This window comes from Amblyomma mixtum, chromosome 4 (genome assembly GCF_055824585.1).
Source record: "Amblyomma mixtum isolate Tamu chromosome 4, ASM5582458v1, whole genome shotgun sequence".
NCBI classification, from domain to species: Eukaryota; Metazoa; Arthropoda; class Arachnida; order Ixodida; family Ixodidae; genus Amblyomma; species Amblyomma mixtum.
This window is the reverse complement of record NC_143015.1, coordinates 87,858,837-87,886,231: the sequence shown is the minus strand read 5'-3', so window position 1 is coordinate 87,886,231 and position 27,395 is coordinate 87,858,837. Positions and strand designations below refer to the sequence as shown.

At 50.4% G+C, this 27,395-nt stretch overlaps 1 protein-coding gene across 1 annotated transcript in view; it reads right to left on the bottom strand.

Moving 5' to 3' along the window:
* Window positions 1-1,352: 1,352 nt before the first annotated feature.
* The window catches only part of LOC149347328 (uncharacterized), a 53,318-nt gene continuing 27,275 nt past the window's right edge, over window positions 1,353-27,395 (bottom strand). Inside the window, exons 7-17 of the mRNA XM_089587006.1 lie at window positions 27,179-27,266; window positions 25,647-25,777; window positions 22,099-22,183; window positions 21,253-21,371; window positions 20,725-20,877; window positions 18,145-19,769; window positions 16,441-16,744; window positions 14,431-14,743; window positions 10,260-10,398; window positions 8,541-8,780; window positions 1,353-7,893 (exon numbers count right to left, since the gene is read on the bottom strand). Of these exons, the coding sequence (XP_089443132.1) occupies window positions 7,607-7,893; window positions 8,541-8,780; window positions 10,260-10,398; window positions 14,431-14,743; window positions 16,441-16,744; window positions 18,145-19,769; window positions 20,725-20,877; window positions 21,253-21,371; window positions 22,099-22,183; window positions 25,647-25,777; window positions 27,179-27,266 (3,484 nt within the window). The 3' untranslated portion in view covers window positions 1,353-7,606. The remainder of the gene's footprint in view (window positions 7,894-8,540; window positions 8,781-10,259; window positions 10,399-14,430; window positions 14,744-16,440; window positions 16,745-18,144; window positions 19,770-20,724; window positions 20,878-21,252; window positions 21,372-22,098; window positions 22,184-25,646; window positions 25,778-27,178; window positions 27,267-27,395) is intronic.

Here is a 27,395-nt window from a genome sequence, read left to right as displayed (position 1 = left end):
GCTGGCCCCACCCTTGAAAGATCTGGAACGTTGGCAATGTATAACTAGTCACGCAGTGTGGCCCAGGAGCAAAGCAAACCTCCCTGGAATGTACTGTTTCAATGTGATCGCATTAGGAGGGCAATAAAGACGAAAACTGTCAGTAGGCGCCGGTGTCGTCTACGTGAAGACTCCAACCGCTAGGTGATATTTGGGGGGATTTGACTCTATGCACCTTCCACCTGTCAACAGTCCCCCTCTCCTCCTGCCCTATCCCTTTCCCAGTCGTAGGGGAGAGGAGGGCGACGCCGGGCAAATAATGGCTCGGCAAAGGTGAAAATGGCTAAGAAAATGGCTCTGACAACAGCAGGCCGATGTGAAATATAAAAGCCGACCAATGCAGTAGTGCCACTACCGCTACACCGGTGGTGGCATCAGGTCTCGTCGCAATCTATGAACGAGACACATTTTGCACAGTTACATTGTCAGAATAGAAATAGAATGAGAAATGGTTTGGTTTGGTTTATGAGGTTTAACGTCCCAAAGCGACTCAGGCTATGAGGGACGCCGTAGTGAAGGGCTCCGGAAATTTCGACCACCTGGGGTTCTTTAACGTGCACTGACATCGCACAGTACACGGGCCTCTAGAATTTCATCTTCATCGAAATTCGACCGCCGCGGCCGGGATCGAACCCCCGTCTTTCGGGTCAGCAGCCGAGCGCCGTAACCACTGAGCCACCGCGGCGGCTAGAATGAGAAATGGAACAGACCGGGGAGTGAAAGACAACGAAATCAGAACCGAAACCGAATCAGAACTAAAATGGATTGGCAAGTGAAAGCAGCAAGCTATCGCATTTCCTCCGCATCAATCCAATTGATCGCCCCTAAATTTTTGATAAAGGCTGTACGCATGCGCCCGCACTAGGCCAGAGAACGCACGCAAACTCAAGTGAGCGCTACTCGGACTTGATCCCAAAGCTACCGTCGGACGAGACTATTAAACGCAAGCCTTGCGCCGTCTCGGAGGGATCGCTCTGTGCGCTCTACAGCGCCCGAGAGGCTAGGCACGTTCGGAAAAGTGGGTTCCGAAACCTTGTCAAAACGGGCCAATGGGTGTGGCCCATTAGGGCGGAGCTGTAGCCGAGTGACGGTGTTTTACTGTACTCCCCCTCAAGACTCTGAGACTGGAGAAAATGATAGCGCAGCGGAATACTGGTAAACAACTGCACAAAGACAACAGCAACCTGCAACGAATCCTGGAATATCCACAGCTATTTGCAAGTGCATGCTACAGGATTGGCAGACGTAACAGCCAGAACTGCAGTAATCCCCCAGAATCACTATAACACATTGCAATGAAGCAGAGACGGGTGTTCCGCTACATCATCTTTTATTTATGTACACAATTCACAAGGTGCGCTACAGATTCATCGAACCGCTACACAAACTCAACATTTCGACATTAGCGGAATCCACAGGCTGTCGACAAGAGAGACGAGGTCTCCATAATACTTTCATAAAACTACTCTGGCAAATAGAAAGAAAAATAATGACATCGTACATATTCTACAACTGGCACTCTTCACCTTGGGACTCCACTAGGAGTAGACTGTCTACACGGTGGACTTGCGTCGTGGAACGAATAAATAGAAGCACAACCTTAACTTCCTCTGGCGACAAAAGGCTCCTGGGAGCCACACCTGCTATGTACAAGTATCGAGACGGATGCGTTCCCTGTACAACGACTTCAGTGCACGGCCTAATTGTGACTATGGGCAAGTGGTACGCATATAAAATCCCTAACAAGCACAAGGGAAAAAAAAACAAGCATATAAATCAAAAGGCAGTCGGGTTTCTTCCGTTTCACTACATTCACAAGCACTTCAGCACACCACAAATAATAATAAAAAACGCAGGGCCATTTTACCGAAGACAGGATACTTGCGAGCTGTAATTGAAACTCCCGGAACATAACTCCACAGCCACTATGTGCAAGCAGGCATAGCGTACGAGTGTTGCAAGCATGACGTCAATACGCCATAGTGTTTGCAAACTTCACTAGTCATTTAGGCTTAAATATTGTGGTGCAGAAACACTTCAATTTTGACTGGGTAATTTTGCTACAGCAAATATGCTGTGCATTAAGGCCTAAATGTCAATGGGCCCTAGCGACAGCAAAATTCAGCCCCTTCTACCAAGCCTTAAATTTTAAGGCTTGGCAGAGAAGACTGATATGTCGGAAGCTACATAGATTAACTGAAACATAATGTGCACAATTCGAGCAGTATAATCCACTTTATCACAACAAATCAGCTAAGCAGTCCAACCTCATAAGTGAAAATTTGAGGCCCTGCAAAAAAAGCACCGCACAGACTAGTTTGTGCAATCAAGCAAATATGCAAAAGAATTCGTAAATAATCCAGAGAAATGGCGATTCACATACAGAAAAAAAAATCGCAAAACCCACTGAGTGAAAGTTATTCGAGAAAGATGGGTTCTGGAAAAGAAAGGAGGTTGAATGCAGGAGCATTTTGTGTAAAAAGCAGGATGGTATAGCAACTCAGTCAGTGCAGGGACTCCGTAACGGGGAAGGGGGGGGGGGCAGTCATTTCCCTCCCCTAACATGTCTCCAGAGGAGGCAGCACCCCCCCTAGCCCCTAGTCTCCGAACGCGTGCACTCAGATCAGATTTCTGATATAAACACTTCAATTTTAAGGACTTTAGAAATGTAAAGCGCAGTGAGGCTGCGCTAGTTGGCATCATAACCAGTCATAAAGTAAAGCATTTAATTAGAGTAACAAACCAATCATGTCCCAACCGAAGGCGTTGATTGTTTGGCTTCTGCTCATGAGCATAATTAGTAAGATAGAGTATAGGCCAGCTTTTTTAAGGCAGTTGCATGGCAGTCGATCACTTCTCGTGCGTGCATCTTTATAAACTTGCCCATTTCAATTTATATGCATTAACAAACACACTTTTAAACAGTAAAGTATAAAAAAGTGAAAATAAAAGTAAACGAAATTGAATAAATATTCAAATAAAACGTAGAAATAAAAAATACCAACTCCGAAGTCCTGCCCACCAAACTGAAAAACAAAAATGTTTTGGAGTACCCGAATGAGTCACATCTCAAAGCTAACAATGCTGATTCAACAAATTCAAAGGCTGCTTACTGCTAAGCAATAGACAACAGTCAGGCAACTTTGTTTCCATTAATTCAAAATGAGATTACTTACATGTGCACACGCCTGTAGCAGGTTCATAAAAATTGCAAAAGCAAACGTTGAGATTGAATCGACACAATCAAAAAAAGAATAAGAAATGATGGTACGCACTAAAATACACTTCCCACGACTAAGCACGGCCAGTAACCGTCAGCAGCAGCGACTTAGCAAGTGTGAAAGCTAACACTAGTCAAGAGTGTGTCCTGAGCTAGCAATACTGAAGCAGTGCATGCTAGGTACAAAATAAAATCTCAGCATACAACAAGGCTTGTGTGATGCAAGCACAGAGGTAAAAATTTAGGCTCGCATAATGCAGGCCAATAAGAAACATGGACCAACTCAACTTCTTTACAACAAAAACAAGCAGCGTTGTAAAGAACTCCAAGCGCACAACATGGCAATAAATAAAAGGCAGCAGTGCAGTCAAGTAGTCACCAAAAAAAATTCTGCCGATGTTACAGTTTACCAAGGACAGCTGAAATCTACTGCCACGCAGCAACAGACTAACAGTTTCCTCGGCCTAAGGAAACGTTTAAGGAATCAATTTGCCCCTCCCTCAAGAAATTGCAACACATCAATGTACAACACTGACACACAGCGCTGTAGGTCAATTAGCAGATAAAAGATGAAAATCTCGCACATACCACGCCCGTTCGCTCCCAATGGGCACTGAAACGCCCTTGGATGTCCTGTGGACGCCCATGGGACATCTGTGGGACGTCCAAGGAAGTTTCAGCGCCTATTGGGCTGCGGGCGTCAACTTGAGATTCAATGGCAAGGCTTGGGCCATACTGCAGAGACGACAAAGCGGGAGATGGTAGCGGCAGGCCTCGCAGGACTTGCAAACAGTACACACGCTTTTTAGGGCATGGACAACCTGGAGACACAAGTATGTGCCATTTTGTGGGCTGATTCTCGTCGCACAATGGCAAGCTACAGTTGAGCATTTACCGTGCCCTGTCCACTGCTATGCTAACTGTTGCTATGGAAACAGAGTTGGAAGAATCCCAGACAACAGGAAGGGTACAAGTCCCGAGAAATCTCTTTCCTTCTGGAGTTCCAGTTGGAACTAACTTGCCCTCTAACTCTGACACAATGTCGTACAAAATGACCCAGCATTTATGGTGGAATAAGTGAGGGACTTAGAGTGTTTCCTAGGCCCCAAAAAAATGTGCACCTGAATGTTACTTTTAAATGTCCTTTAAGAAAAAAAAAACCCTAAACTGTGCACTGTGCCTAACATGTCTCCTAACTACAAACATTCCAAGAAAACATAACACAGGTTTCTTCCGTAAATTGCAACTTGGCCACTTCCCTGATGTACAAATGAATCAAAAGAGCAACAAAATACAGAATACAAAGGAAGCACAACCGACTGTATTTACAGGTTTCAGAGGCAACACAACGCAGCTCGAAAAAAATTGAAACCTTTTCGCAACACTCAAATATGAACCAGTTCAAGCACAGCAGACCAAGGGATCGAGCGGTGGCAGACCTTCCTTTTATGGCCCAGAAATCCACAGATACAAATTTAAAATATGTCCAAAGTTTTTGACAAATAAGTGATAAGGCTTCGAAGCAGAGTGGTGGCCATTGCAAAAAGCAAAAAGCAAGAAAAAAGCATTAACGAGAATTGCGCAAATAAACTGGAGTGAGGAAGTGCTCCCGGTTGCTTCAACAAAGTAAGGGCAAGAACTGCTCTCTGCTAGATTTGAACAACGATCACCCATCCATTAACGCAGTATGAATCAGTGTCATGAGCACCGGTTAACGCGATGCTTACCTACCAGAAAGTCTCACTGAAGAATGTCTAGTGCAAATCCGAGACTGTGCGAGCCTGCCCTGCATAACGATATTTCACGTTCACAACTGTCTAATCTACGTGTGAAACACCTGCGATTTACTGAAAAACTTCCCCTTTTCTCACGTTTTAACTTCACAACTTACAACCTGCGGAGAGAAACATACTGCTGGCATTCATACCCTCAAATATGATGCCTGTTTCACACAAGCTTTTCCCACACCTTATCTCTCAGTTTTTCCCAGAATCTTATCTCTAAGCAGTTCCCTTAAGGCTGGTTCGCATGCAAGCGACTGAACGGCGTGTCGCAGCGAAAATTTCCAACTTGTTGAAACCTAGCCGCTCATTGCAGCTACGACTCATAACAGGTTTTTCTGGTGCGGCGGCAGGATTCACTAGCATTTTCGCTTGCATGTGAAACAGGCTTTAGGGTGTGAAACAAATGAACCAGTTCTTCCAGAGCGCGATACTTAAGGCCTGTCAAGCAATGAATGCTACAGCAAGCCATCCTTTATGCACATGCACTCTTCATCGACGTAGCCTCCTAAGAGAGATCTTCATGGATCTTTCCTGCACTTGGCTATTATGTACGTCAGGTTTATTAACCCTTCTCACCGCACAAAACTTCGCTTGAATCACGCATTCGACAACCGTTCCCCTCATTTGTTCGACTGTGGCTGTGGTGGAGTGGCATGCTAGGTACAATGTTAATGCAAGAGAGGCCTCAAATTCTACACGTGCGCTCACTTCGGTAAGGTAGCCTCATCGATCTGAATACGACAACTCTAAACAAATCTGTGTGCCTTGCTGTCGAGCATATGAGATAACAGGTGCATCGTAACACGCAATCTACCCAACGAGCACTGAAACTCCCTTGGACGTCCCATGGACGTCCACAGGACATCTAAGGGAGTTTCAGTGTCTATTGGGTACTCACCGCCCTACTAGATCTATGCAGTGCAATGGAAGCTAGAACTGGTGCCAATCGCAGTGGACACCATAAGAATAGCAAATTTGCCGGTGATTCACTAAATGTTATTACGTATTATCCCGACCACCAGTCAGGTGATCCCAGTTTCTTGCTTCCACAATGCTACAAGGTTAGGCACAGCGTACAGAGGTAATCAGGCTTAAAGGGAACACCTGTACTCAAGCAAAGCTGCCATTCAAACTTGCTGTCCGACCTCAATGAATTGGCTGATGTGTGGCAGGCATCTACAGGATACAGACTAGTTTGTAGTCGTTGAGCTCTAACCTGAGTGGTCATCGGCACTTAAATACTAATGAACTGTGAATGCCAGCACTGTCCATTACAGTACAATGGCATAACATCGGTTTAATGTGCACAATGGTGACTAATGCATCACTCTTCACAATATGGAGAAGCAATGTCCATATAAAGTTTAAACCCGTCTTCCCTTAATCTAGTGCATCTAATCTTAGATTACGGAAAGAAGCAGCTCAGAAACATTTACAGCAGTGCAATGCAGAGATTATCAACATGCTAAGTACGGCATTGTGGAGAGGACTGACAGCTAATGTATCGACACCACGGCTATTAAAAGACCAAAATTCCTGCCCAGTGTGTGTGCAGCAGACTATGAAGCCCATGGTACCACATAATGTTCAGCGAAACCCGAACCAGAGTCACACTTCTGTGGCCTTCAAACTTGTACTAAAATGGCACCTCTTTACACGCTTCAGCCAATCAGCTCTGTGTCGCTGTAATAATTAGCCACGTCATGTGTACTCGGTCCCACACGTCAAAATAAGTCGCACTACAGTTCCAGTTCGCACACATCCACATGCACCCACACACACACAAAAAGATGAAGTTTTCATAAGGGGCTCCAAACACTGGGGAGCAAGGACATTCCAAGCTGTGTGTCAAGTTCCTGACAACAGATGGCATCACATGTTATGGCTCGACACTAAGGAATGGAGATGACATTGGAGGGATACGAAAATGAGAGGACGGACGTGACGCCGGGAGAAGTGCAGAACAAAGTGGCTGTACATGACTCGTCGATCCGAGAGCACAAGTGTGTCTTGGGGGTGGGGGGCTCTATGATGCAAGCCAGGGGCTCAAACACCCCGTTTGAACTCCCAGTCCTACTAATGCTACTCCTACTAAGGATTAGACATCTGTACGTGTAGCAAGAGACGACCCAGCGATGCTTTTCCAGTCCTTTTTCATTGTCATTCCAACAATAGGCGCAAATATTTACAGGCCTATAGTGAGGCTGCTTTCACGGACCCTTACTAAACGCTTCTCTCGCTTGGAATTTGCATGCTGCATCGCCTCTTGGCGTGAATACCCAAACACTAACTGCCCGAAACTGTTGGCGTCATCCCTACTGCTTACCATATGTACACGAAACAGCTAAAACAACAAACTACGACTGCAATGTCACATCTGACAGCCCCATCCTTGCAGCGATGAAAGTAGACTGGCAGGGCCTTTCTCAAAGTCAGTCGTGACAGCCGCGCACAGTCTTCTTTCAGACCCCGGCTTGAAACGACACTTTCCTGATGACCAAACGGAGAATTTGCAAGTCGATCCTAAAAAACCACTTTCCTCCCAGAGGGTGCCACTCTAAGCCTAGTGCGCCACGGTCGGTGCCGAGTTTGCACCACTGTCATTGTTGTTGGCATTGGAGTCTTCGCGGCTGGTGTGTCGTGGCAGGCGGAAGTTGTTGGCATTGAGGTCGATGTTGTGATTGGCAGTCGCCGAGGCAGTGGGGGAGGGCTTGGCAACGGGGCTGTCCGACCGGAGGGAGTCGGCATCATCCGAGATGTCCAGGTTCGACAGGTCGCTCATGGACGAGTCCCACGGGGGGCGCTGGTTGATCAGCAGGTCTTCGCTCGGCTCCTCAGCGAGGGATGGTTCTGCATGAAATCAAGAAAAAAAAAGAAATTGCTGGTCTATTCAACAGGGGAGGACAAGTGTAACAATGTAATGTTCACTGTGGGAGGCTAAGCACCACGCAGAGTCACGCAAAAGAACTTGGCTGCCTAATACCCGCCTCCCCGGCTTTGCTCCTATTGGGAATTTCTAAAACATGCATTCTAAAACATGCATTTCTAAAAGTAAAACATGCATTTTGCATGCCTCTGGTCAAATAGAGCACATCAAAAACAACATGACTAGAAAGACAATGAGGCCACAAAGTTTGCTGACTCGCACATGTGGTTCAACTTCAGACAACAATGGTCCAACATGATTTCCGTATATACTCGCGAACAACCCACATTTTTTCCAGAAAAGTTGACATCAATTTTAGGGGAGGGTTCATTACGCTGTACATACCATAGCAAACTACTGCAACACCTCCGCTACATGGAGTCCACAAATGCACGAGGCTCAATGGGGGCAGCACTGGGGTACTGAGAAACTTCGCAATAATGAATTCGCAACATGGAGGTTAGTCAAATCCAGACTTAATGCACACAAGTCCCCGTATGCTGAACCACCACGAAAAGAGCAAAAGGCACATGTGGCTCCATCTGTGAAAGAAGCCGTGAAACTGTCTCACCAGTGCGCAGTTCCTCTTCATCGGTGGTCGGGAGGTCATCACTGGAGAGAGCTGCGATGCAGTACAGCGGAGCAGCCGCAAAGCTGCTCCCCAGCTTGGTGATGCGCGGACGCACGGGGAGGCTGTGGTGCGACCCCCCCTGCTGCCCCCTCAGGGGAAACTCATCCTCACTGCTGCTGCTGCTGCCACCCCCGTTGGCCTCGGGAAACTCCTCGTCCAGGCAGAAGGGGAACTCCCAGTCTGCACACCATGCAAGCCACCACTCCTTCGGTCACACAACCACTGACAGAATGCACCGCGTGGATACGTTGCCTGGAATCAAAGCGCTTTGCAGACACTCGCAGATGAAAACTATGCCCTGTCAAACCGAGAACTCACCCACTCCAGAGCCCAAATGGGCAAAGCTATTGAGATCACGCAACTCTTCATCTAGCACCTTGCCAAGAGATGTCGAATGGCCAACGTGAACAACGTTCTCATTAGGCAGCATGTGAATGCGAGCGCTTTCAGCTAGGATACACTGCAACACCAATGGTGACAGCACCATCCCCTTTCCTTCCCCCCCCCCCCCAGGATAAACTCTTCGATTCAAATATCGCTGCAAGCACAGACTACAGCTAGCACAGCAGAAAGTACACTAATTAAGACCACAAGGTGCTTACACACTTGAAGGCAGGCAGCAAAAGCACGGCATCGTAAGCAAGGACAGCAGCTACCTTGCAGGACATTCACCAACAACACGTGTATTACGTGGACGTTGCCAGCCCACACTTTGAGGGAGGGGGGGGGGGGGGGGGGGGGGGGTACACAGCCGCAGTCGTACACAACACAAACAGAGTTAACGGGCTCACTTTCAAAGCCTACAGCGCAACACACGCGGAGGAGATTGCCATTGCTCTGGCTCTCACGAATCCCAAGTCAAAACACATCATCACCGACTCGCGAGGGGCCTGTCGGAACTATGAGTTGGGCTGGGCTCCCCCGCTTGCCTGGCGCATACTGGAATATAGCTGTCGATGCGAAGATCCAACTCCACGCAACCTGATTTGGGCCCCCGGTCACCAGGGAAACGAACAGGCCGATCAGGCCGCCCGCGCACTCTCTCCCCGGGCTATCTCCCTATCCTTGGAAGCCTACTCCCAATCAGACAATCTGGCCCTTACATTCAAACACATCCCCGATTACTACAAGGAGGAGCACCGGCGCTACCCGGCCCCTTGTAAGGGACTGGATCGCGCTGACGAGCGTCTCCTCATCAAAATTCTTACTAACACTGTACTGTGCCCGGCGGTGCTTAAACATTTCAATACATCCTTTGATGGCGCGTGCCAGTTCTGTGGGGAGGTGGCTGACACCTTCCACATGGTTTGGGCGTGTCAGTCAAACCCATCTATCCCCCCCAACCCCAACCCCACCAGAGAGGACTGGGAGGCGGCCCTGCTCGGCTGTCAGGACCTAAAGACCCAAAAGGCCTTGGTTCACCGGACGCGGGCGGCGTTGCTTGCCAATGGGGCCCCGGAATAGGGGCTCCACCTAGTATTGTTAGGGGAAAGGGCCAATAGGGCCTACCCCAATCACCTCTCTGTAAAAATAGACGATAAATGTTTTTCACCACCACCACCCCTCTTCCCCTTCACACTCCTTCATGCTACACTGCAAACGCCAACGCCGCAGAATAGGGAAACATGCCTTTAACTGCTGACGCAGCAAGAAGTTCACCTTTGAGGCTGGCATAGTCGAGGGCAGAGGCAGGAGCAGACGGAGGTGGCGACGGGGGTGCCTCTTCATCAGCCGCGTAGTGGTGCACAGACGAGATGACATCGTGGAATGACACCGTCTTGCGGAGAGAGGTCGAACCCTGCAACAAACAGCAATGGTAGGAGGGGGGGGAGTGGAGGGGTGAGAGCAGCGAAAGGAGGTGCAACGGAGCAGAAAACATGTGGGGGGCAATCAGGTGGATTGGTGCAAAGGGGAAATGCCACAGCAGTTTTCTTTCACTCGCCAATCAATTCCGATTCTCATTCCATTGTCTTTCACTCACCAATTTACTCAGACTCCGGCTGTACCAAGTTTCTGGTTGTATTCTTGCTCGACTTGCATTCACAATCGCTACTTTGGTTTACTTTTGCTGACTCACGTTAAAGAACCCCAGGTGGTCGAAATTTCCGGAGCCCTTCACTACGGCGTCTCTCGTAGCCTGAGTTGCTTCGGGACGTTAAACCCCAATACAACAAACCAGTCATTCTTAGACTGGTTCAAAAGAACCCTGTATGTTTAAGCGGTGAGCCCCAAGTAGTATACAGTCGTGCCTCATTAATATGGACACTTTGGTTCCCAAGCATGTGTGTCCATAAAGCGAGTTGGCCGTAATAATGAACCATGAAGAAAAACTATAAGAAATATCTTGACAAAGCATTTTATCATTACAGACTACTTCTGTGCACAGTGGCGGGCAGTGAAGTGGAAACTGGGCAATCTTAGCAGCTCAAGGTGCATTATTCCGGTCGCCATTATCTTGAAAATCCTGCGCTGTAGGTTGAAGCATGTTTGAAGCGCCTAGTGGACCATGATGCACATGACAGTGTCTCTTGGAGAGATCACGTATCTTCTACTAGAGCTGTTCACGTTCCTAAATTCTGCACTCACTCGGCTGACAGCCGCTGAATGTGGTTTTCAACGGAGCATAAAGATAATTTGTTGTAGCGTAAGCTACACTACGCTGGTTGGAAGGGGCTTCGCGTGCCCTCTGCGCCGACCATACTGCGCAGGCGCTGCAGTCGCATGACGTCACGAGAGGCACATCTGCGTCGTCCTCGCTGCCGTCGCCGCCGCTGTGTTGACGAAAACCGCGCGCTACTGGGCATGTGCAAGGAGGGCGCACCGTGCGTGCATGATGCTCGGGACATGCGGTTGATGCAGTGCGCTCTTCATGGAGGTTAAAGAGAGTCGGGCCGCTGCCAGTCGGCGGAGAAGACTGGACGTCGATTCCTCAGACCCCCGAGGTTGTCGCTTGGCAGTTAGCCGCTTACGCTACGTATACACTGGCATAGCAGAGCTAGGTCACTGCCAATTTTTTTTTCTCAGCCACTAATGCAATGCGACAAATGATAAGGAGCGTTGACTGGTCATCTTCCACTGTAAGGCACGAAACCGTGCACACAAAACAATCCCATTGCTATGGCACTTGTATATTTGCGCTGGCTTTCTCTGGTGTTTTGCACTCAAATTGTAAGCAACAGAACATCTGGTAGAGGCACTCGGGATCTCTTTCTCGTCGCTCTCCACATTAAAGCGACAAAAATACTTGCGTCCCAATGGGCTCTACACATTTCCATCCTGTCCATTGTCCGGACAGCGGGTTTCCGCATTAACGAGGCGTAAAATACATTGAAAAAGTTTCGTCCCCAGAAAAACTGTCCACAGTTCGAGTTGTCCGCATTAACAGGGGGTCGCATTAACGAGGAACGATTATAGACCTTTCCATCGGGCGAGGATGTTGCCGAAACACCTCCTCTCTGAACTGCCGGAAACCGGTTCTGCTGCCGAAGCTTCCACCGTGCTAGCACAAGGTGCCCACTGCAGTCCAGTGAACAATATGGCAGCGCCCAGGGGGACCTCATTGGAAAGGTCTATACCACCATCACAGAACGAAAGCAGCGACAAAGTCTGAGTATACCATCCGCTGCGCTGGACGAAAACTGTAGCAGGCATGCACCCAACTGTGCGATCCGTGCGACTGCTGTAACCTTATCTGGGCCACCACGTAAATGAATTCACTACTGTCGAGGACGAAAAGACTGCCGGCCCCTTTTCCCCCTTTGCACTGACTCATTTCTTATTCTGTACTCAGTACATATAAAGCCTATTAAGCTCACTTTTGGCACAGCTGAAAGTCCTCGTATACTTATAAGACTGGCAAGTCAAATTAGTTATCACGCAGCGTGACAGATGGCAGCACTTACCATGGCACGTCACTTACCAAATTAGTTATCACACAGTGTGACAGATGGCAGCCCTTACCATGGTACGTCACACATCAAATTAGTTACAGTCGATGACCAATTGTTCAGACTCTCTGGGGACCGTGAAAAGGACCGAAGAATCGGGCAGTCCGGAAAATCAAATTTCACCGAAAAAATCATGAACTTATTACCAATACGCCGGAGGAAGCAGCCAGTTGTAATGCACATATTCTAAAGCTCCTCATGAGTATGTTTCACCGCGCGACATGTGCACGGACGACGGGCGGTGACTGCTTTCACGAGCTCGGCCTGGCTGTGCTGCCCTCGGCATGTCGCCGATGAATGCACGGGTTGGGACAAAGTCTAAACGGGAAAGCGAACACGCCGCTGCGGTAACTGCGCTGCGCCCGCAGGACGATGGGCCCGTCATGAGAACACGAAGACGGCGAAACATTAAGAACCGAGAAACGGCCGAAGCAAGCGCTCAGTCAGCGTTGGCCTTCGCCATTAGGCCTAGCGACTACACCCAAAATCGGCATCGTATCCGGCGATATGCACTCTGTGGTGGCTTGCGTATAATGAGGCGTCTTGCCTGTCATCGAAACACCAGTTGTTTCCGGTTTTACAATAGAAGAGTTGGGTTGCGGTGCATTTTGCCGTGGGTACGTTGACCTTGCTCTGAAATGCACCACCGTTTCTTTTTGTGCTCGCAATCTCTGTGAGGCCGTACGCCTCCCACGTGTTTCGCTGCTACCTCTTTGCGTATTCGGGATGAAAGACTCGGCACAGCTTAGTTCCGTGAACTCAGACTAAGGTTAAAGTTCGTGCAGCGGAAGACATTCAAGAACAGTATGAATTGCAAACCACACAGGCGCAATGTGCTGGGGGGTTCGAGTGTCCAAAATTTCAGATGTCCTTATACATTGATTCCATGGGGCTCGTGGCAGTGCCGTGAAGACGTCCGAAATATCGGGCATGTCTGAAAATTTGGGCGTCCGAAAATTTGGTCGTTGACTGTATCATGCAGTGTGACAGATGGTACGTCGCTTACCAACCATGGTACGTCACTTACCAAATTGTTTATCCCGCAGTGTGACAGATGGTACATCGCTTACCAGTGATGTACCATCTGTCACCCTGCATGATAACTAATTTGGCAAGTGCTGCCATCTGTCACCCTGCGTGATAACTAATTGGTAAGTGCTGCCATCTGTCACCCTGCGTAATAACTAATTTGGTAAGTGCTGCCATCTGTCACCCTGCGTGATAACTAATTTGGTAAGTGCTGCCATCTGTCACCCTGCGTGATTACTAATTTGGTAAGTGCTGCCATCTGTCACCCTGCGTGATAACTAATTTGGTAAGTGCTGCCATCTGTCACCCTGCGTGATAACTAATTTGGTAAGTGCTGCCATCTGTCACCCTGCGTGATAACTAATTTGGTAAGTGCTGCCATCTGTCACCCTGCGTAATAACTAATTTGGTAAGTGCTGCCATCTGTCACCCTGCGTGATAACTAAATTGGTAAGTGATGTACCATCTGTCACCCTGCGTGATAACTAATTTGGTAAGTGCTGCCATCTGTCACCCTGCGTGATAACTAATTTGGTAAGTGCTGCCATCTGTCACCCTGCATAATAACTAATTTGGTAAGTGCTGCCATCTGTCACCCTGCGTGATAACTAATTTGGTAAGTGCTGCCATCTGTCACCCTGCGTGATAACTAATTTGGTAAGTGCTGCCATCTGTCACCCTGCGTGATAACTAATTTGGTAAGTGCTGCCATCTGTCACCCTGCGTGATAACTAATTTTGTAAGTGCTGCCATCTGTCACCCTGCGTGATAACTAATTTGGTAAGTGCTGCCATCTGTCACCCTGCGGATAACTAATTTGGCTCGTGTTTCGCTGCAAACTTGAGCGCACTCACCTTCCCCGAACCGGACTGGCGCCGGTTGCCGGCTGACTTGAGAGCCGACTTGGTGGGGGTGGCCCCACGGTCCCAGGTGCTGAGCTGCTTCTGGGCGTCGGGGCTGCCCTCCAGGCTGCGTGGCCGCACAGCGGCAGACGATGTCGCCGTGCCCCCCGCCGCCAGGTTGTTGGCTGCCTTGCCCTCTTCTTCCCCTCCCGCCTCCTCCTCCTGGGCGAGGCACTCAAACGACCCGGACGTAGAGGTGCACGACGTCCCCGTGCTGCTGGTGTCGTCCGTGTCCTCCGCATCCTCGTCCAATCCGCTCGCATGCCTGCAGCAGCAGCAGCCAAATGAGTCAGCAACACAACCCACACACTGGATGGCTCATACTGTGTGAAGGAGCAGTGTGGTGAAAGTTCCGAGGGCTAGCCACAGTACCACTAGCACTTCTAAGAAACTGGAACTCTCTCGGCATCCTTAGTTCAGTGCGCTAGTCCCAGAGGCTAAGTGTTTTGCAGCTCGGCACCCATCCTTTCACTTCACTTCACTTTATTCACCTTAAAGACCCCCTTCAGGGGGTATTACATAAGGGGTGGGTTAATATATTCAACAATAATAAATACATGTCATTGCAGTATGATACAAGTGGTTACAGCAGATAAGAATGAAGATGGGCACGTGATGGCGGCAACATCGGCAGGGAGGGCATTCCAGTCAACAATGGTGCGGGGAAAAAAGGAACCTGAAAAAGTTGCAGTACGCGACAGAGGCCGGGTGATCTGAAACGGGTGTGCAGTGCGGCGAAATACACGGGTCGGATGAGAAATGTAATGTGTTTGATTCAGCGTGCTATGGAAAAACTTGGAGCAAACACATGCAGGCAACGCGACAGCGAGCTTCAAGGCTTTCGAGACTGGAATTATTCTTTAGAGATGAAACGCGGATCGTACATGAATATGCAGAATGAACGAAGCGAATGGCTTTGTGCTTTCGTGCTTTGTCCACAGAAAAAAAAAAAAAAAGATGACTGGCAATTTAGTGTAGTTAGGCGAATTGTGAATTAGGTGCACAAACACTGTGCTTACGTTTTAGGTGCTTAGGTTTCACTAGAGAGAACACTTAACCTCTGCTTTAAAGGCATGATGCAATAGCGATAATAGGCCCATACAATCGGAATTGGTCATTCCGTAACATTCAGGCCCCTGGGTGTCCTCATACCACTCCCGGGGCAGTAGCACAGCAGTTAAGCGATGCTCCACTGTCCTGCGATGGCAGGTGCTGCCAGCGGTGGGGCTTGCACGACCCAGGTTGCTCTTCCCGAGCAACCTGTCGTGGCCAATCATTATTTCAACTGCCACCTACCGCAGTGATCAGTCAGCTCACAATCCAACGGGCAGGTCGTGATGACACCGCAAAGTCACGTGACTTAAATACTCACCTAGGTTGCTTCTCCAGGAATTTTTCCCTCAACGCCGCCGCCGCCGGATTTTGGGCAGAACGAGAGCCTGAACGCTCTCACGTTAAACCTACTCTTGAGGCAGTTTGGTGTATGGCACAGAGATGGGTAGAACATAAGAGGACACATCTTTTTCTTCTCTCTTCTGTCATGCTTTATAAAAATCCATCACCAAGAACACCACTCTTAAAAAGTCAATGCGCATCAGTTTGAAGAAAATCCGAGTCCACTTCGTTTCTGCGAGTAGGTCTATAAACATAGCATGGGCCCATCCAGCGGCATCAGCAACATCTACAGAAATCACTTTAAAGAAGAAAAGGTTTGGTTTGGTTTGGTTTATTGGGGTTTAACGTCCCAAAGTAACTAAGGCTATGAGGTACGCCGTAGTGAAGGGCTCCGGAAATTTCGACCACCCGGGGTTCTTTACCGTGCACTGACATCGCACAGCACACGGGCCTCTAGAACTTCGCCTCCATCGAAATTCAGCCGCCGCGGCCGGGATCGAACCTGCGTCTTTCGGGCCAGCAGCCGAGTAAAGAAAGAAGAAAAGGTAAAGCTCCAAACCAGCGCACCTGCTGTGTAGTTGCCGCTCAGGCGTCCCCGGGGGACTGCCATCCTCCTCGCCCTCTTCCACGCCGGCCAGCACTTCCCGGCCGTCGAAGACTACGCCTGCGGCCGCCGGCCTCACGGTGATCTCGTGGGTCAGGGTGTTCACCGTCAGGATCTCCTCCTCCTCTCCGCACACGGGCGAGTCCTCGAGAGGCGGCCACGCTGACCGCGGAGACGGCAGCACCCCCTGGCCCCCGGCATTATCCAAGACCGAGGAAATGTCGTTGAGGTCGTACTCCACCAGGCCCTCTTCGTCGCTGCTGTCCCCTGGTGGGAAAAAGAAGCGAGGCTCTAGAAGAAGCAAGCGCATGCCAGTCTACTTGTCTAGTGCGAAGCAAGATTCATCTCAGCCTTGTAATGGGGTCCATTACGTTTGTCACGAGCCATTTCAATGGTCTGTAATTAACAGCTCAATGTAAGCTGGATTGAGATCAGCATTAGACACCGCAGACAAAGTGCTTCCAAACACAAGCCACCTGGGCTGACCTTTGGCTTCTGAAACGTAGCCTGCACCCAGGTTACAGCACCAGACAAGTTGATCAAAATGCCTCAACTTACAATACTGTACGATTCTCTTCAGATGGTAGAACACTCGATGCTAATTTCTATGCTAACAGAAATGTCAAAGATGCTGGGTAGCCAAGAATGAAAATCATTACGTTCCCCGTGATGCCCGAGATTGAAACTGGCTGGCTGCATGATAACCCTAACCCTGTATCTGAGTTCAGAAATCATATCTTTGGCTAATATTTCAACATTTGTGTCTGTAGGCACCCTATTATAGTTGATCTTGTTTACAAGATCACCTCTGAAAAACTGCTCACAAAGGGAATGAGATGACTGTTGAAGTCTTTGCCGAATGTCCGACACACCAACACAGGCCAAATCACTTGCCCACATATCTGGATGCACTAACTCGCTCGAGCTAGAGTGTGTGCGAGCAAAGAAACACCAGTACACGAGCAGAAACTCACTCACAACGACATGAGGTGTGCAGAGGATCGGACAAGTCTGCAAGCACTAGCAATTTCGAACAGCTGATCACTTCACTGACGAAACAGCCCCCCCCCCCCCCCCCCCCCCCCCCCCGTCCCAACCTCTGTCTTCTCAACCAAAGCTGTTTTCAGCTCCTTGCAATCAATTATTTTGGGCGAGCTCAAACCAACAAGAACGCGTGTACAGTAGGAGTCGTACTTACAGGGAACATGAGAAATGGTCAAAGAAAAGAAGGTTTCACTGCAAAGCAGGAGTGCGACTTCAAGCTCCTCCTCTCGAGCTCTCCAAGCCTTTTTTTTTTCGCCCCACACTGAAACAGACTTTACTCGAATTGTGAGCCGGATTAACCTTTCCTCGCGTCCACCTCTAGTGTGACACATACTGCACAAGGACTCGCTCTCAGACCAGTGCCTGCTTAGGCTATGACTTGGTTGGGCTCACTCAGAGTAACTGGACGCTCAACAAACCCATTCACTATGGCTTGCTAAGGCTCACAACGGATACCTCTGTTAATATCCACATGCTCAGATACAATTTAATAATGAGGCATGACAAGTTCACACAAACCGATGTGCACTCGCAGTTACACATTTCCACCAATGCGCCTGCCAATTTTCCGCAGTAAAAGAAACATTGAAAGTCGGAGAAGAAATGCCAGCTGGAATGCTCACCATCCTCCGGTGCTACCGGTCCATTGCACAAATGCCCGTTTGTGACCGTCGGTCCATTCTGCATCACCTGTCGGTGCTGTGCCACAGCCTCATTGGCAATCCTGCGCATCTCGCCCACAAACGAGTCCTCGGTGATCGCGAGCGAGTCCTCAAACGAAGAACCTCCCCTCCCCGCATCATCCTCCTCCGTCGTCAGGTCCGAAAGTGCCGACTCCTCGATATCGTCCCCCACGTTCCACGACGCACACTTGGGAATCGGCGACACGCTAGGACTCGGACAGTCCATCGTCGGCGTCGACGTTCGCACACACTGCGCCTGCGGGCTCGCAAAGTTATCATCATCATCATCAGCCAAGGTCGCTTCGGAGCAGTCCGACGTGTCGTCGCAGTCCGGCATGGCCGTCAGAAACATAGTCTCCGACTCAGACGCCGGACGGTCCAAGAGTCCCGGCACCAGCCCGCAGCTCGATTCCTCCGACTCCAGTGCCGTCACGTACGAAGCACTGTCGCGGCTGCTGTTACTGCCAGCCTTTGTTGTCGGCTCGGGAGCCGCCGCGGCAGCCGGCGTCGACGTCTCAGAGTCGTCTCCGCTCTGACTGCAAGTCAAGACAGGGGCGCGCGAATCAGTCGCCGCTTCCAGGGCGGCGGCGGCGTCACCGGAGGAGGAAGAAGCGTCTGGGGTGTTAGTGCTCAGCGTGCCACCGATGACGGAGTTAGCGGCCGGAGGGGGCAGGAAACAGCCGTGTGCTGAAGTGCAACCACCACCAAACCGTCCCGCGACTCCGTTACTTACGTCCTCGCGTGCCGCTGTCGTTGCCGAGGAGTTCCGCTGACCATTGTCCCTATCGGCTGGATGCGCTGATGCCTCCGTCACTTGTTGCGCCGCATCACCAGCGCCACTGCCCCAGATGCCCACGTTCGAGGATGCGGCACCACTGCCGCCACTAGCAACGACCCCACCATTCACCGCACCATTGCCAGGTGTCGTCACGGGACCATCGTCGAGCCGCCTCCAGATGTCCGAGTCCGCCCCAAGGCTGCGGGGTTCACTACCACTGGCATCCACATCATCGATGACTGTGATGCGGAACATCTCGGCCACCTTCTCGGGCCCCTCGCGGAGCAGGTCTTCGACCGAAGCGCTCTTCTTGAAGCCGAGCGAGTTCAGCTCCCGCGAGTCGACCGACTCGTTGCCCAGGCTGTCCTGCCGCTGCATCGACTCGCTAGGCAGGTCGACGGAGGCCGTGGTGGAGCCCGACTCGGCTGCCAGGATGGCGTCCAGGTCGCGGATCGCCTCCGAGATGTGGAACGACGTCAGCTCTTCTTCCTCCTCTTCTTCCACGGTCGGCTCCGTGCGGAGGTCCTCGGCGCTGCCATGCAGGTTCTGCAGGCTGGCGGCGACGAAGTCGCTCTCGAAGCCGAGCCGGGACAAAGAGAGTGCAGCCGGGTGGTTGGGGGCCAGGTTGTGCTCCTTGACACGCTCGGGCCGGAGGGCGGACCAGCGCGACTCGAAGTCGTGCGCGTCACTGTTCTCGCGCTGCAGGTGTCCGAGCAGCTCGCGCAGCTCGTGCATGGACGGCCGGTCGTTGACCACCTCACTCCAGCACCAGGTGGCCACTTGGTACCTGTGCCAGCATGAAACGACAAGGTGAAACTCTTGTCGCTTGCCAAGGCCTGACAAGCAGTCTTCCTGTACATGAACCTCCATAAGCCTCCTCCATAAGCCTGTCCATAAGCCTGTCCATAAGCCTGTCCATAAGCCTGTCCATAAGCCTGTCCATAAGCCTGTCCATAAGCCCGTCCATAAGCCTCCCAACAGTCACTTCAAACTCAATGCAGAAACGTCATGCTTTGCAAGAAGGAAGAACTGTGCTCTGTGCACCAACGCTGTCATAAATGGCCACGTAAATGGACAAGAAAAAGTATAACAAAAATTGCAGGGCAGATTTACACTCTCATGTAAGACTGACGACACAGCGATGCTGTTTGAGCTTGGTTCGACTAAGTTAACCGTGATTAAACTCGTCATCTCTATCTGTTGTCATCTATAGTAACCCCCCCCCCCAAGGTCAACAAACACTCAGTCATCAGTACGTACAATTGTTTATTTTAGTACCACACACGGACACCTGACGCCCCCTGTCAGAGCAGACAACTAATGCAATAGTTGTCGTCCGCTCCAACAGAGGGCGTCAGGCGTCCTTCGGTGACCTCCTTACTGCGAACACACCCACCGCTGCGCACAACTAACGGAACAACCTCCGGCTTAAACAGCATGGCTGCTAAAACTATCCTCATCAATGACTGCAGACTACAACAACTAATAAAATAGTTGTCGTCTGCTCCGACAGAGGGCGTCAGGTGTCTGGCATCTGTGGGTGACTTCATTACTGCGAACACAGCCACCGCTGTGCACGACTAACAGAACAACCTCCGGCTTGAACAGCATGGCTGCTAAAACTATCCTCATCAATGACTGCAGACCACACCCCGTTAAGACCGAATCCAGCTCCTCGTCACATGCTCCATTGTTGTGAACAGTGAAGCAAGTGGCAGACACAAAAAGACAGAAAAACTCACAAGCGATCAGTGTGTCGGCCGGCCGGCGTGGTGGGCCTGGAGGGCACCAGGTTGCGCTGCACAACCACCCGCTTCAACACCTCCTCATCCGAGAGGCCCTCATAGGGCAGGGCCCCCAGGGAGAGCAGCTCCCACAGCAGCACCCCGAAGCTCCTGCACACACACACCAGATGGCGTTGCTAGGCTGGCTGCACGCAACAAATTTCTCGGGGGAACAGGAAAAAGGCCATGGAAAAGCACTAAGAGACTACCAGGATGAAAAGGTGAGATGCCGCAGTAATGAAGCATAGAACATTGTGGGTGTATATCAAGTATGAATACTGAGAGTTACTTCGAAAGGGATAGTGGTGCTAGTAGGCCTTACTTTTCGGAATGTGGTTTTGTGCCTAAGGGCGGTAGTTCAATTGGGATTAGAAATAAACCAGAGAGCTATTGGCTGCTCAGCATTAAGAGCTCACAGCAAAACCACAAGGAAGGCAGTACAGGGGGGGCATTCACCAACGCATACACCAACGTCTGGGCACTGACCAGATGTTCGCCTCCTTGGTGAGTTCCCGGGCCTCCAGGGCGAGGTCAGTGCAGTGCAGGGACTCGGGAGCACTCCAACGCAGGGCTATGGCTACTTCGCCCACCAAGTGGTAGTCCTCCTGGGGTAGTCACACCGAGAGAAGAGAGAGAGAGAGAGAGAACAACTTTTATACACCGAGAGAAGAGAACGATAAGAAAATCAATGGAAGCAAACTGTGAATTGTGGGATCTAACATCTCGAAGCCACACATGGGCTATGAGGGGTGCTGTAGTGGAGGGCTCCGGATTGATTTCAACCACCTGGGGTTGCTTCAGTACACTGGCAGTTTTGTTTGTTCTTTTGCTTTCATTGAAGCGTGGCTGCCACAGCTAGGATCGAACCCGTGGCCTTGGGACCAGCAGCCAACATCCAAAGCCACTGAGCCATCGCGACAGGTAAAAAAGAACAGAGGTAGCCTGACGCCGAGACAGATGGACTAAGACACCAACATGCCCAGTGCGAGCTGCTTCCATCTGGATATGCAGACTTAGTAGACACTTCCTGAGCACAGGCCCAAGTTGGCCTTCAAACCCGCTAGACACGTTGCAAGCTTTCTTTGCACATTAGCACCAAGTTCTGGCAAAACAAAGTAAACTGCCAAGTCACAAAGTGCCTGGCATCAAGCAATAGTTGTACGACTATCAGGAAGGTGAGAAATCAATACCCGGAGAGCACCATTTTGCAAAGACAAGTACGTGTTTGGGGCAGCATCATCAGTATTCCCCCCCCCCCCCCCAAAAAAAAACTTCAGTGCTAGAGTCTGCAGAGATTTCTTCTTTTTTTTTCTATTCGGAGCAAGGCCTCACCTTGTAGGCCTGCAGAGAAGTTCCATAGTCGCCAACCTTGACGATCTGGTTCCGGTCAACGACGCAGCTGCGTGCGGCCAGGTCCCTGTGACAGAAACCAGCAAGATGCCATAAGAGCAGTGGCCTTTCAACCGAGGCACGTAAAGGGAGTCCCATGATGTTCTTCGTTACAACTGCCAGTTCTGTCTCTGCCCCAGTCATCTCGGTAGCCCGACTGTGCTAACAGGCCAAGAACGCACAAGGACCTACAGAGCGGGAATTGTGGAAAGCCTGTTTGACATGCATGCGATTTTCACCTGCGACGCTGCGAATTCTGTTGGTCTGAGACTGGGGAGGGCCATTGGCCTAGCCGCAGACGCCTTGCGATCGAGTTCCGTCCGTTTGGTATTCAGTCACAGCGTCGGTGTGTTCGCTCTGTGACTGACCAATGGGGAGCATCACAAATCACCGCTGGCACATATAGAAGCTGAGAACGGCAGGAGTGAAAATTCATTGCCGAGAAAGAGAGGACACAGGCAGAATTAGGAGGGGTGAATGACCTCGTTCCCCAACAAAGTGAGAAATTTGATGTCCATAGTGTTAACGTTCCAAAGCAACTTACCGTATTTACTCGCGTAATGAACCCACTCGCGTAATGAACCTACCCCCCACTTTCTTAGACGAGAAATGAATTTTTTTTTTTTCCGTCGCCGAAATAACGCGCACCCGCCCTGGGGGTCCATGCGTCGTGTGTGTGCATCTTCGAGTTATCTTGGCGGAAATGACCAGCGCTGTCGACGACCATAAAATTGTCAGATCGCACCGTGATAAGCATCTTTTGAAGCGAATGATGCTGAGCACCGGCGACACGAACAACGCGGGCATCGACTGCGTGCTTCGTTGGCGGATGCGCAAAAGGGGTTTACTGGAGCATCGTCATTGAAATGGGGTGACGCAGCTTCCATTACGCTATTCTATTTACGCTATTATTTTTTCTTTGTATTTCAAGACCCAGTTTGTCAAACTTTTCTAATTCATCGTTTTCTTATAGCGATGATGATGATCGTGCACGTTGCCGAGTGGCTTCCATGAAATCGAAAACGAAACCTCTGCTTATAGCGCCATGCCTGCGCGGCGGCGGCAGTGCGAAGTAAAGACAAACGCACTTCAACGGCGCTGGTCGCCATTTCGCTAGCACTTCGCTTTGTTGCTGTTGGAGTTGAGTGCGCGCTACGGCCTTGGCGTTATTTCGTGCGTGCTGTGCGTTGTGTGATGGGGCGTTACGCTAGTTACACGGCAGCTTTCAAACTCAAGGTTGTGGAGCATGCCTTAGAGCATGGAAACCGTGCGGCTGGACGGCATTTCAGTGTGGACCCCGTGCGTGTGCGCTACTGGAGGAACCAGCAGGACGAACTGAGAGCGACGAAGAAAGATCGCCGCACCTTTCGAGGGCCGAAGCAGGGCAAGTTTCCTCGCGTGGAAGAAGAAGTCTTGAATTATGTCAAGAGGCTCCGCAATGAAGGATGTGCCGTGTCCCATGAGCTCATACAGAATCACGCGCAGGCCACTGCAAGAGGCCGTGGCATTCCCGCAAATGAATTTAAGGCCAGTTTTGGCTGGACGACGCGTTTCATGCGACGGAACGGGCTGTGCCTCAGAAGGCGCACAACGTTATGCCAACGGCTGCCGGCGGATTGCGACGACAAAGTGCGTGATTTCCACCGCTTTGTTATTCGTGTCCGTGAGGAGAAAAAGTTTCTGCTCTCGCAGATCGGGAATGCGGACCAGACGCCTATATGCTTCGACATGCCAAGAAACAGCACGGTCGATACCAAAGGTTCTAAAAGTGTGCTGGTGAAGACGACGGGCGCTGAGAAGCAGCGGTGTACAGTGATGTAGGCGATAACAGCGGACGGCAAGAAGCTGCCTCCGTTCGTTATCTTCAAGAGAAAAACTCTGCCAAAGGGAGCTCTTCCAGCTGGTATCCACGTTCGCGCACATGAGAAGGGGTGGATGTCGGCTGATCTGATGTCCGACTGGCTGAAAACAGTCTGGGGACGGCGGCCCGGAGCACTTCTGCCATCGCTGCTTGTTCTCGACAGCTTCCGCGGTCATCTCGAAAAAAATGTCCGCCGCTGAATGACCGAGTTGCGCACGGACCTCGCTGTCATCCCAGGTGGCCTTACATCACTGCTGCAGCCCCTTGATGTGTCAGTGAATAAGCCCTTCAAGGACAACGTGCGGCGGCTCTATGCTGAGTGGATGGCCGCGGGGAACCACGACCTTACTCCCGCAGGCAAGATCAGGAGGCCCACCATCGACATGCTGTGCCGATGGGTCCTAGAAGCGTGGAGCATGATATCCACTGAGGTCATCATCCACAGCTTCAAAAAGACCGGCATCTCCAACAGCCTTGACGGCACTGAAGACGACGCACTGTGGGCCGACGCCGATGCTGACGATGTGGCAAGCGACATTAGTCGAAGTGACTCAGATAGCGAGACCGAGTGAGGTCTTAAGTAGCCAGAGGCTTGTGAATAAAAATGTATTTTTATTCACATTCATCGCGTACGTGTTTGTACTATAAAGGTAAGGTTGTGACCGCGATTTTCCTCAATGTGACATGAAATTTCGACCTTCTCAAAAATTTCGAAAAATTTTTTCCCGCGTAATGAACCCACCCCCTAAATTTATGTCAATCTATGTGGAAAAAAGGTGGGTTCATTACGCGAGTAAATACGGTAAGCTATGAGGGACGCCGTAGTGAAGCGCTCCGGATACTTTCGACCACCTGGGGTTCTTTAACGTGCACTTGCATCTCACACTACACTGGCCTCCAGCATTTCGCCTCCAGTGAAATGCCACCACCATGGAGACTACAGAAATTTGACATGGGGAACCCCGCATTAGCTCCCATTTTTTCCACCTAAGAAAGCTTGAGAAAAGCACTCAGAGAATTTGCCCATAAATTTTCCTTGGGACAGACAGAGGCATGTTGGGTTTCACGTCCCAAAGCTGCCCATGGACTACGCTGTATTGAAGGGCTCTGGATTCATTTTAACCAGATGGAGGTTCCTTTCATGTGCACTAAAACTGCACCACACACGGATGCCAACAGCGGCTTGGGCCCATGAGAGTGTGAGCACCAAGGCTGGGTGGGATTTGGTCCCAACGCCTAGTTGAATGCCTAAGCCACTGGGCAACAGCGGTGTTTAAAGGAGGAAAGCCACAAAGCGCAGCAATGCACTGTGAAACACTGAGAGTGTACGGATTGCTGCAACCCTAATGGCTTCTTCAATAAATCTGCACCGGAGTTTCAGCAAAACCAAAGTGGCACACAGGGGGCCCATGGTGTAGTGGAGCCCTATGCACAACATGTGCAATTACTGAAGATAAAATAGCGCATCAATAAGCACCGGCGTCTGTTATTGAGCATGCTGGTGGGTGGCTAAGCCAGTGCTCCAGTCTACTTTACCAACACAGCATGCCCACTCTGCCCTCTCCTTGGACACAACCACTGCCTGCTCACGTTCGAGGAAAGAACAGTACAAGGAGGTGGGGACACTCACACGTGGACAAAGCTGTGCCGGTGCATGTGGTCCAAGGCCGAGGCAATGGCGCACGCCGCCTGCAGGGGAACCGGACCCAGGAGGAAGGACTCCGCCTCGGGGCGCTTGCTCAGCAGGAACGCCTTCAGGTCCTGCACGTGGGGGACAGCGGGAGCGAGGTGACTGTCTACGACCTTTCCAAAAATGACCTCCACATTTCCAATGTCAACTCCAACACTTATGCCTCAGTGTTCTCTGGTGCGTATTCATCCTGGGTCTTACCTCTCTCCGTGGGTCCTGCGTCTCATGTCCTAATGTCACCAACGTCCCCCATCAGTCCGCCCTACGCGACACCTAGAGCCATTCCCCCACGCTCTCCCACACCTCACTCCTAAAAAAATACCAACTCTGCAGGTCCTGCATGATCTGCATGTGTGCAGTCATGCAGGTCCACCTGGACCCTATTCTTGTTGACCAGCCGGTGAACAGGAGAGTTTTGTTTCAACATGCTGCACTGGCAATCGATGCTATAAACTCCAAGCAAAGTTCTCCACACAGCTACAGGCTGACCTCATTACAGCAAACTTTGATAGAGTCCAAGATTTTGGTCTGTTGTAAAAGTAAGCAGAATCCAAAAAAATTCAGGGAGGCGCTTTGCTGACCTAAAGTGTGGTGAGTCGGAAGCCTTAAGCGCGGTGTTTCTGCTTGTGTCACTGATGCGTGGTTAAGATGTTAAGCTTCCCCTCTAAGAGTGGAACAGGACAGCATCTTGCAACAGAACGCCATCGCCTGTTGGACTGTAAACCTTGCTCATCGGTAAATTGGTTTTTGAGGAAAGGAAATGGATCTGTCTTGGCATATCTCAGTGGACACCTGAACCTTTCCATATCTCAGTGGACACCTGAACCTGGTGGAGTATCTGGGGTGGACACCTGAACCTCAGGTAATGGGAAGGGAGGAAGATGAGAGTGAACTAAGACACCATATTCACTAAACCATCCAGCTGGCATAGCGCTGGCATGAAGTGGATAGCCTGCTCCTCTCACACTGGAGACCAAGGTTTGATTCCGCACTCCTGAGACCAGGGTTCGATTCCCCAAATCGACCAATTTCCTACTCGGTTTTATTTATTTACTATTATTACTCAATTTGTTATTAATTATCATGCAACTATCACAGAATGCCTTAAATCGCACTCCGATATCATTCGAATGCCATCGATTAAGTATCAATTATGTAATGATAGGCATATGCCCATATAAGGCATATAACCGAAACGCGGACACATCTGCCGATACGGCTGCCAACGACAATATGAGGCATTAAAGGCTTCCGCCTTAATACTGTGACAACAGACTGATTCACAACCACAGATCAGTCGGTTATAACCAGAGTGATCCACAAGCCATCCACAGCTACAGACAAGAACCGGTGTGTTCAATCTCAACACCTCTGAAAGAAGCTAGGAGCTTTGAAATGAGCCACTGCACATTCAAAAAAACCTACTGTGAGACAGGTACAACCAAGCTAAATGGGAAAACAGATGCACAAACCATGACCGAGTCCTCCAGGATGAGGAGGAACGGGTCCGACTCCAGGCAGCGGCCCAGCAACTGCAGCAGGTTGGGGTGCCTCAGGAGCCTGCACATTCCGACGAGAGAGAGAGAGAGAGATAGGGTGGAGTGGCTTTAGTCACACAGTGCCTGCACAGCATTTATTTCACATTGCCAGGGGTGCCTGTCGCGAACCTTCGAGCTACGGTGGCCCCCG